General features: G+C 36.4%; 1 protein-coding gene across 2 annotated transcripts in view; it reads left to right on the forward strand.

The window, feature by feature from the left end:
* Positions 1 to 9971, forward strand: part of NFATC2 (nuclear factor of activated T cells 2) — a 156647-nt gene extending 146676 nt beyond the window's left edge. For both annotated transcript variants that reach the window (XM_081323651.1, XM_081323652.1), the window contains exon 10: positions 7703 to 9971. In XM_081323651.1, the coding sequence (XP_081179777.1) occupies positions 7703 to 7758 (56 nt within the window). In that variant the 3' untranslated portion in view covers positions 7759 to 9971. The remainder of the gene's footprint in view (positions 1 to 7702) is intronic.
* The last annotated feature ends 1766 nt before the right edge of the window (positions 9972 to 11737 follow it).

Consider the following 11737-nt stretch of genomic DNA (forward strand, 5'->3'; position numbering starts at 1 on the left):
CTCCCCATTATCTAAACCTCTGATTATCTTAATCTTTTGGATGTCTTCCCAGCCATTTGGCTACACGAGGGCACATTTTTATTAGATATTTACAAGAATCAAAGAACAGTATTCAGGCCTCAGGAATTTTTGGACTATTTACCACCATCTCCCCATTCCCTTCTGTTGCAAAAGCAGAATGAGTCATAATAAGCTCTAGATATCTGCTGTGCAATCATCAAAAGTACATAAAAATATGAGTGGATTGGAAAAAGTGAGTCTGGAACAGTTGTTTACCCTTTCATCTGATATTAAGACCACTGAGACAGGGGAGACTGTCATGAATGTGCAGGTGGTTAAAAAATAGCAAGATTTCTCACACACACACCCCGAAAAACCACACAAATAATATGTAGACTTAGAGGAGGCATTCACAATTAGAACTAAAACGAAGTAGGCAAAAAAAGATGGGCATACATTTCACAGATTACTCTGATACAGAAGAAGTTGAAGGTAATCTCAGAACACCCAAATAATAGAGTTGGAAGGGATCTCAGAGGTCCTCTAGTCTCAAGCAGGAGATCCTATACTATTCCAGACAAATGGCTGTTCAATATCACATTCAGAATGGTCACTGAAATAAAGAATGTATAATTAATGAAATAACTTTGTAGGTTTATTAATTTTAAAAAAACTGATTCTGTGGAAATCCCACTGGGAAATCTAAATCTAAAAATCTAAATAATACAATATCTCAAGAGGAGGAAATGAAAAATCTGTTTCTATATTATGGCCAAGAAAAATACATGAAGGTGGTGCTTATGTAGTCACCAAATACAAGCTTCCCTTGAGGAAAGTTTTTACTTAAAAAAAGTCAAAAAACAAAACAAAACTTTTTTTTGTAGCTTAAGATACCTTGCATTTCTAGGATGCAAACCTGCCTAGTATATACCCACACTAAGCTGAGCATATAACAGCACCAACATTAATTACACCAGAAACAGCTTCCTTAATGGACTGTCTAGCAAGTCTATCTGTTGATCTGCCCACCCACCCACCCATTATCTATCTATCTATCTATCTATCTATCTATCTATCTATCTATCTATCTATCTATCTATCTATCTATCTATCTATCTATCTATCTATCTATCTATCTATCTATCTATCTATGCATACATACATACATACATACATACATACATACATACATACATACATATATACATACATCTCACGAGACTGAGACTTTTCCAATGCAGTTTGCCAATTTGTAGAAAATTTCTTTATCAAACTCCATATTGAAAAATCTTACAGGAAATTGTGGAAACCAAGTGTATCAGGCAATATTGCAAACACAAATGCACACAGGACTCTGTTTACCAATTTTTAAACTTTTTTAAAAAAAGTTCTCAGGTTTGATAAATGGAAGTTGAGAGCTCGACAGAAATGATTGAAGGAAATGTTGCCTCTTGAAATGAACTTGTTTGCCCATTCTGATTCTCTGCCCCACTATGGAAATGCATGCACCAACCTCTTTGAAGACTATCCTGTTCTGATGTTCTTGTTTTTGCAGGCTAATGACTTTTCAAGGCTCGGGGTATTCATAGGATAAGGAAAAAGAAAAAAGAAAATCAAAAGGGGGACAACTGCAGTGCAATTGAATTTCTGCGCCTTTCATATGCAACATATGTTAAAAAAAATTATCAGGCAGAGTTTAGTAGCACATTATATAACATCTATAGTGGCACCATTTTTATTTTTTGACCACATATTGCAACCCCTTTATCAGCACAACTAGTCCTGCACCTACTACAACTGAGCCCAAAATTTCTGTTGCTAAATGAGACAGTTAAATGAATTCTGCCCCATTTTACGACCTTTCTTGCCACAGTTGTTAAGCAAATCTTGGCGGTTGTTATTAGCAGGACTGTTAAGTCAATCTGGCTTCCCCATTGACTTTGTTTGTCAGAAGGTCTCAAAAAGTGATCACATGACCCCGGGGACACTGCGACCATCATAAATATGAATCGGTTGCCGAGTCACTTTTTCCAGGGTTGTTGTAACTAAATGAACTGTTGTAAGTCGGGGACTGCCTGTACCATGAGATTTCTGCCTCGTGAAGTTCAGTTCGATTAATTCAGAGAGTTTTTCCTGATTCAGTTTTAGAAGGCTGACCTGCTTTGCCACTGCGGCTTCTCAGTACACATAAATGAGCACTTCCCCCACTGCCAGCCAATCCCTTTTTGGCTTTTCACACAGCTTTTGAACAGGAAAAATGTCGCATTTGCAAACAGGTTGATTTCTTTAAATAAAAATGATATGGCCCTACAGTGCATAGAGCTTTTTTTCATTCTCGGCACTTAACCATGTGAACAAATGTGCTGATAAATAAAACAGCTTGTAATTTCATCCTACTTTGTTTACACAAAGGAAATGACCCACCATTCCCCTGTTAAGGTTGGTGCCCACCTTTTTTTTTTTTTTACCTAAATGGTATTTTTAGCAGTCGAAAGACCAAAAACTTTCCATTGAAGATCTGCTCTTCTCATTTCCTGGGTAAAGAAAACAGGAAGCCTTTAAAAAAAGAAAAAAGAAAAATAGGTATAGGCTTCAGTCAGGGTGTCTCCTGAAACCAGAGCCATATCACCCCCTGCTGACAATTCCAGGACATTGCAAGACTTTAGAAGCCAGCAATTTCATTTAATATTTTGTAAGGCCTAGCTTTGTTTTAAAAACCCACAAGTAATTAGATGTCTTAAGTATAACCGAAGACATACATATCCTGCATATTGATTAAATGCTTAGAGCACTTACCAACTTATAACCCTAATATGGTACGATGCACTGACAATGTTTGAGTTACAATCTTGTATATTAATTACACAGTTTCATTAACGAGTGTGGATAAGAACACAGTCTAAAATGCTTCTCTTTTTCCCCAGATAATTGTAGGAGAAAAGCTGGGCATATTTTTTAGTTCATTGATTTTTAAAAAAAAAATATTTTTCCATATACATTTCCAACCATGGTTAAAACCTTTAAAAATGCACCATTGTGTTAGATAAGTAGTTTTCAGGGTTGTGGTTTCTTTGTGTTTTTTTAATTAAGAAGGCTACATCCTCTATGTTTCCCTCTTTCTATGTACAGTACAACAGGTAATAAGTAACGTACTGAACAGTTACAAAATCTATAGAACAAACAATATTCTTCATTCCAACTTGAAAATGTGTGTTATGACCTGCTCAAACTGAGTCCAAGTTTAATCCTCAAAATACGACCAGTGGCTTAGCAATTGTTCGGAGTTACGACTGACCTCCCCAGATCTATTTACGATCCACATTCAAAGTTTTGACCCTGCCTCTGTGGTCACACAGTCGCACTTAGCAACTGACCCACATTTGCACTGTCTAGCAATCATGTGACCACCATTTATAATGGTTTTTTTTTGCTAGAAACTGGCACTTACTTCCTATTTCTGCCAAAAGAAACCATCATTGCAGACAATGGATTATTTAACGACTGCTACAGTTGCTTAACATCCATACTGATTCACTTAACAGCTGCTGCAAAAAAGGTTGCAAAACCTCATGAGGTAACCCATTTAACGAGCAACATAACTCTGGGCTCAATTACAGTCATAAATCAAGGAATACCTTTGTTTGAAGCAAGTAGTGCTTTTGAGTCACCGCCAGACTGGCCCAAATGTGGTCACACTATTATAGGGAGAATTTGTCATGGCCATTGTTCCTTCAAATGATTGCATCAAATTCCACCACAGAGGTATCTAAGTCAGGGGTGGGCAACTATAACAACTTTATGACTTTATGACTTCATTTCCCAGAATTCCTAAGCCAGCCAACTTTATGACCAGTGGACTTCAATTCCCAGAAAACCTGAGGCAGCTGGCTCAAGAACTCTGGGAATTGAAGTCCATAGGCCATAAAGTTGCCATAGTTGCCCATCCCTGATGTAAGCCCATCTTGAAGCACCAATGATCCTATCAGTTAATTTTCATGCTTACTGAGACCAGAATGTACACAACCTCATGGTCTGATTCCAGAACATTCCGATCTCCACTGTGACATTCTCAAAAATATGCCAGAATGTCCCTGCCCCTTACAGAGCCATTTTATTGTTTTCTAGAATTTATTATTCTGGAATAGAAAGTGGTGCAGAGTGTTCTGGACATGGAAGAAAAAGTCAGAGAAAGCTGGGGAGAGAATTGGATGAACAAAGGCAACACAACGATTTCATTTTTCTCTTAGAAACAAAGGAGCTGTGTTGTTTTGCGAAACGGTTTTGAAAGGTGCTTCATCTGAACCTTTGTCAAAGTAACAGCACTCCCTTGCAATTTCTATCCCCTACAAATAGGTCTTTCCTCCCTTTTTCTCAACAACCAGAAACACACTGCAGGTCTAATGTATAATCACAATAACTATCAGCCATTTTTATCTTCTATGAATGTGTCTAATCACTTTTCTAGAACTATCACAATTGGCAGCAATCACAATATCTTCTGGAAGAAGTTCCACCTTTTAAATAAGAGCCCTGGGGAAATACAGCTGGTACCTTTGAACAATCTTGATTAGTAATATTTATAATCTCATGACGTTGCCTTCCATTTTATTCATAACTTTGTCAGTCCAGATCAGCCTCACATATATCTATATTTAATCAATATGCAGGTCCTCAACTTACAACACTTCATTTAGTGGCCATTCAAAGTTATAATGGCACTGGAAAAAGTGATTTATGACCATTTTTCACACTTGCTACCGTTGCCGTCTGCCCATGGTCACGTGAGCAACATTCAGACACTTGGCAACTGGTTCATATTTATGACGGTTGCAGTGTGCAGTCACGTGATCCCCTTTTGTGACCTTCTGACGAGCAAAGTCAATGGGGAAGCCAGATTAACTTAATAACTGCAATGATTCACTTAATAATTGTGGAAAGTAAGGTTGCAAAATAGGGCAACATTCATTTAACAACTGTCTCACTTAGCAATAGAAATTTTAGGTTCAGTTGTGGTCATAGGTCAAGGACTACCTGTACTACCTTTCTTCCTTTAAAAGCTGACCCCACTATTTTGAACAGTTTGGTTGGGCTCTGGCTGCATTTTTCCCCCAACACAGTAAGTTTTACATAATGACCAAACTTTTGCTCAGAAATATAGATTGCAACTTAAATTAGTAATAATAACAACAGTAATCACGGGCCATCTGTATGGGCTCTTAGTGACCATATAAATAGATCTTCTCCAGGATGATCTGTTGCCCACTTGGTTCTTCAGGTCTCTCATCACCACTCTATCTAAATCCATCCATGTTTCTGCTGGTCATCTTTCCTTTTTCCTTCCATCTTTCCCATCATTTTGGAGTCCTCACATGAGCTGGATCTTCAGACGTATCCAGAATATAATAATTTGAACCTGGTCATTTTGCCTGAAATGAAAACTCTGGATTGATATTTAAGTGTTAACCGTTTTTTAAAAAAATTGTGCGCCTTGACATTTATTAGTAGAACTTTGTATTTTCAGCTATAAAGGTAGGACCATCAGGATAATGCATGTTTCTTCCTCTAATTTTGAAGCCCTGATGGTTTTGTACCAAAGCAGCCCCTACAATCCATATTCAGCATATTGGTTGGATACACAAGGGAAGAATAATATAATAATGTAATGTAATGTGATAATACAATACAATACAATACAATACAATAATATGAGAAGCAAAACCTGAAGACAGGACAAGAAGCAATGAATGGAAACTAATCAAGGAGAGAACCAGCCTAGAACTAAGGAGAAAGTTCCTGTCAGTAAGAACAATTAATTTGCGGACTGGCTTGCCTTCAAAAGTTGTGGGTGCTCCATTACTGTAGGCTTTTAAGAAGAAACTGGACAACCATTTATTTAAAATGGTTTAGAGTCTCCTGCTTGAGCAGGGGGTTGGACTAGAACAGGGCTTTTCAACCTTTTCACCCATTGTACCACTTTTAGGATATGGCAACATCCAAGTACCGCCAGTCGCCTAGTGTCAAAAACTTGATGACCAAAAAAAATAAAAAGGAAAACATTGATGAAGTACAGGTAGTCCTTGACTTACAACAGTTCACTTAGTGACTGTTTGAAGTTACAATGACACTGAAAAAAGTGCCCCCCAAGCCACAGCCGAGCAAGACACCTGCCTGCCCGCCTGGCGGCGCTCTTCCTCCTGTCTGAGGTTTTCATTGTTGTGAGCATTTCTGTTGAGGATTGGCAGTGGGGGTGGGTTGGGGGGTGTTTGGTTTTTATTCCCCCCCTCTGCTGGGTGGTTGCAGCAGGTTTTGCTCACTTCACATGACCCTGGGACACTGTGACCGTCATGAATCAGTTTCCAAGCATCTGAATGTAAATCACAAGACCCTGGAGATGCTGCAACATTCCAGCTGATCGGTGCTTCTTCTGGGCTCAGCAGAAGCACCAGGATCAGCACTGAGCTCCAGCTGGAGCCTGGCACTGATCCTGGCCCTTCCGCTGAGCCCTGACAGCCCTGCAGCTCCAGACATCTCTCGCTCAGGCTTGTGCGGTGCTGCCACCAGTTCAGCTCATTCCCCTCCCCCCTTCTAGGATGGTCGTGTACCACCTGCCAGGTGCCAATGTACCACTGGTGGTACCTGTACCACTGGTTGAAAAGCCCCGGACTAGAAGACCTCCAAGGTCTCTTCCAACTCTATTCTGTTAATAAACTCACTTATATAACTCCTTTGCTGATCTGAAGCCGGAATTATATTCTGACCAGACTTTTGCTTTCTGTTCTATCTGTAGGTTTTACATGGACATCAATAGTAGCAATAGCATATTCTACAGGTGATTGTACAATACAGTGCTTTGTCTTCAGTATATAGCAAAATGGGGTTTTTTAGTCACTCCCAAAGATTTGCATCCTCCTAGACATTTTGCCAAGACTGTCTGCCAGTAACTACTTCATTGAGTTTTTGTGGTTACTATCAGCTTAGTGAAGTAAATTTGTGAAACATATAGGCACATAGAATGTACACTAGTAGAATATACACTAGTAAGCAGAGTTTTACTATGAGAAATCACCAACATGTTCATTAAACAGTAAAGGATACAAATGTATTGAGGGTATTTTGTACACTGCCTGGAACTCTTCTCACCTAACTGAGCTATGCAGTTAACAGGGCCATAGTTTACCAAGTCACAATTTGACTGGCACTGCAGAATATGGTTTGAATGATCCATAGTTGGTACAAAACATGAAAAACAAGAATGAGCTTGCAAGAGTGTTTCCTCTGCAATCTGGACAGGATTCAGTAATCAAAGTTCATTACATCTGTGTTGATCCTGTATTTATAAAAGTCAGTGAAGTGTTGCATTATTATATTACATTACTTTAAATAAACCAGAAATGAAAACTCCCTTTCCTACCAGGAATTCAAGAAAGTATATATATATATATTTTCTTTCCTTTCCATCTTCTTTACAGTTTGCAAGCTACTTGAGGCGGAACAATAATGATAGACTCAAGACCATCCAGCAGGCTACATGGCTATATTCCAGCAGTTGGGACTTGCACCCAGATTTTCATAGTCTTAACTCATTACTGAATGCCAGCTTTTAATTGGCAACCACACAGGTGGCTTTATGCTCAGTTCTTTCTCATTTTCTGCACAGTAACGTTTCCGCTTTTGTGTTTCTTTTTTCTCTTTCCCTTCCTAGTTAACGAAATTATCAGGAAAGAATTTTCTGGACTCCCTGCCAGAAGTCAGTCATAGAAGATGCGATTTATGGGACAACCTTTGCAGAATCCATCCACACCTGACTTCTAAGATTCTTCTCTTGTCCTGCCTGCCTTTTGTTTCCTCAACTGATCATCTCAAGGCACCAATTCAACACCAGCAACAATGCACTGGCATCCAGCCGACAACTTTGAGTAAGCCACTCAGCACCTCTCATTGTAAATATCAAACAAAATTCTCTTGCTTTTGTCCAAAGATCATACAGTTCTCATGCAACCTTGCAAGTGCCTGATGCTATTTACTGATGCATCTAAAGATGCCTACATGGACTGGAAATGGCAATAGGGAGGAAAAGTTATTGGTCCAGAAACTTTTATTGAACTAAAGTATATGAATGCATGTTATGGACGCTGGATGAATTTTACAATTGCCAACTCAACAAAAAAAAAGAACTAGGTTTCTCAAATGGTCACAATACATAGTCAGAAACAAAATTTAAAACTTCCAGTACTCAAGCATTGAACCCCCTCCCTTAAATGAAAGGGAACAGATCTATGTTTGCAACATTATTTTTTATTCTTTTTTCAAACAAGCATGACCATTGCTCTGCACAGATTCACAGGTGTTTCAAAAAAAAAAATAAAAAGAAACCCTCAAAAGGAGGGTGCTGCAATGGAAAAATGGATAAAAATCATCTGGTATGCACATAGCTTCTCGTGAAAATGTAAAGTAGCTTTCTAGTTGTAGCCTTGTCATAACTTTGCTCTATTTTTAGATGCACCAAAGCCATATTTTCATTGGACTAGAAAATATATAAACTCAGAACACAATGCAGTCAACAATGAAGCATTTTTTTAAAAACCAAACAATGTCTACAGAAAAGAGCCGAACCTGTATTTGCAATTCTGAATGAATGTTAAAACTAAAATATTTAAGTTTGGCTGAAGTATGCATTCTGTTCCACACTGTTCTATGCAGCATTTCACTGTACAGTGTACAGATTTGAAACTGATTTATTTTAGATTCTTTCCCATTCATACAAATATCAAAAGGTTTTTTTTAAGTAAATCAGTTATCTCAACTTGATTTGGAAACTGCTTTTATGGTGTTACAGTGGAACTTTTGCAGTTCAAATCATTCAACTCATGGTAAAAATCACAAGATGGCATAATTATATTCATAGGAAATGTGGGATATTAAGTAATTTAATTGGTTAAGCATAGAAATGTGTTTAATTGGTTAAAGCAAGTAGGACTTACTGAATTATTCATTCTAGCAGCTATCAAATTATCCAAAAATCTCAGAGCCTCTTTTTATTTGTGATACAATAAGGTTTTTCTCTCCAGAATGTTTTTTTTCTACTAAGGATTATCATTGTGTATTCTGGATTTAGATGTTATTTCTCTAAAATTTCTATTGCCAAAAGAAGCCACAACATGTTTTTTTACTCTTTTGCCCAATGTATGTGGTAGTTTCTTTTCTTCATCCCTTGCAAAATTAAAACTGTAGATCAGTCTTGATAACTCACGTGATACAAATTGTTTGGAAGTGCGTACTTTTCAGCCATATGTAGACTTATCCACATTCCATCAAATAAGATTCTTAAAGAATTGATAAAAACCTAATAAAACTATTGTAATAACCAACTAACAATTTGATTTCGGTTTCTTGAGGATTGGTAGACGGTCCCAATGTACAAATTTATAAATAGGCATAGCAAGTAGGATTGATAATAGTACATTGGCTATATATGTATCTATGCAATACAAGAAAGCATAGCTTCATTATGGTGGAAACCTTTTGTCCATATTTTTCTAAGCTTGATGAAAATGATGAAAAGCAACTGAATTGGATAGTAATAGAGATAAGTACAAAAGTAATTTTCTAGTGGAAACTAACCTAACTCCTCGAAGCTAAATAAAAACTTTTATTAGTTTTCATTTTCACTTTTATTAGTTTTCATTTTCACTTCAAATTATCCTTTAATGCCCGATCTTGAATACACTTACTTCATAACCATTTCCACCACTAATCCTCAATGTTTGTCTAGATACCTGGATTTCAGACCACAATTGGAATCATTTTTGTGCCAAGTATAAAGTACCAAAGAAACTTCCTATTTGAATTTCTTTGCTGGGTTATTGTTCCTCTATGAGAGTACCATCATTTTATACAAATTGTTTATCTATATCTGCCTAATCTGCAAAGAGGTTTAAGGATGTGATGCAACCTAGCTCTGGCTTTTAGCTCTAAAACACCAGCTCTAGGAAATAAATTCTTGGCAAATTTAGTAGTATTTTTGGATAAAAAGTAAAGTGTCCTTTGAGTTGAGCTATAATTTATTTGGCAACAATATACAGATGATTTGCAATTGCCTTCTGTAAGGACATTCGCATCCCCAGTAGTAGTAGTAGTAAACACTTGTGTCTATTTGTTTTTACCTTGGTTTGGTGTGAAATTTACCCTCTGACTTATAAATACTGTTTCTTTGTAAAGATGGGTTTGTATATTCCACTAAGTGAAAAGCCCAACCAACTACCTAATGGCTTACTATTATTTGTGAACCAGGGATATCCATGTTATTATGCCAGTGATTCACTGCGGGGAATGAAAAATATGAGTCCACAGTTAGATCCAGAGCTGCACATTTCCTATGGATTAAAACCATAAGGAATTACAATAGAACAGCCATATTGCTTCTTTGTCTGCTTCTCAGCAATACATATATATATATATATGTCTTGGTGTATTCAGGTCTTTTCCCGTGTAGGATTGAGGGTGTCTTGGCGATGTTTCGACGAGGTCCCACTCGTCATCTTCAGGTCGAAACGTCATTGTATTCTTTGCATCTTCCTTATCTGCTACATTATACATTCATTTATGTGTAGTATAGAGTACATGTTTTTTAATCTCTCTCTCTCTCTCTCTCTCTCTCTCTCTCTCTCTCTCTCTCTATATATATATATATATATATATATATATATATATATATATATATATATATATATATACTGTATATATATATATATATATACTGTATATATATATATATATATACTGTATATATATATATATATATATATATATATATATATATATATATATATATATATATATATATATATATATATATATATATATATATATATATATATATATATATATATATATATATATATATATATATATATATATATATATATATATATATATATATATATAATGGCTACGTGTTTGCAAGCTGTCCTACTGTGTCTGATTTGGAACATTTAGCAAGCAACCATTTTCTCATAGTAAAGCCTTAACTAAATATATATTTCTCAAGCAAAGACATTCCGCTGCAGATGTTTGTCGTAAAGAATAACTGGATACATTTCATTCTGAAATGTTCAATGAATGAAATTATTTATTTTGGTTTTGCAATAGATCTACAGTGTTAACATTTGTAAACTTTATGTAAACTTTTTTTAATTATTACTTTGACCTAAAGAAATGTTAGGTTTGCCTTGGATAATAAACTGCCTTGTGCGAGTAATTTGTTCTCAGTTTATCTGGAAGACAGCCTTAGCTGCACATGAGGAGATTCTTTTTTTTCTCCTCAGTTATCTGAAAGCTTCATGACAAGTGCCTTCCTGTCATTGTACCAAAAGGCCTCACAAAGCATTGTCTAACAACTGTAAACGCATTTTCCATTAGTGTCTTATTATGCTAAAGTCAAAGCAGTTTATTGTAACTCAGTAGCATTTTTTCCAACATTATTATTTCTTAATCACAGCTTAGACCGACATATTACAGGATGAGCTTCTGTAAACTTTTGCACTAAATAGATGAAGTCGTCCATCTTAGTATGTAAACAGTCAGATGGTGTTAGAGAGGCAACTCATGCTAGTAAGAGTGTTTCATCACTTTGGAATGCATTTGTTACTAAAGAATACCAAAGAAAAAACTGCACCTGAGAATATTTTGTGATTTGAATGGATATTTGTTTCATTGTGAAGAATTCTTTTTGTCTTTT

The sequence above is a fragment of the Vipera berus genome (assembly GCF_964194415.1).
Source record: "Vipera berus genome assembly, chromosome: 3".
Taxonomy (NCBI): Eukaryota; Metazoa; Chordata; class Lepidosauria; order Squamata; family Viperidae; genus Vipera; species Vipera berus.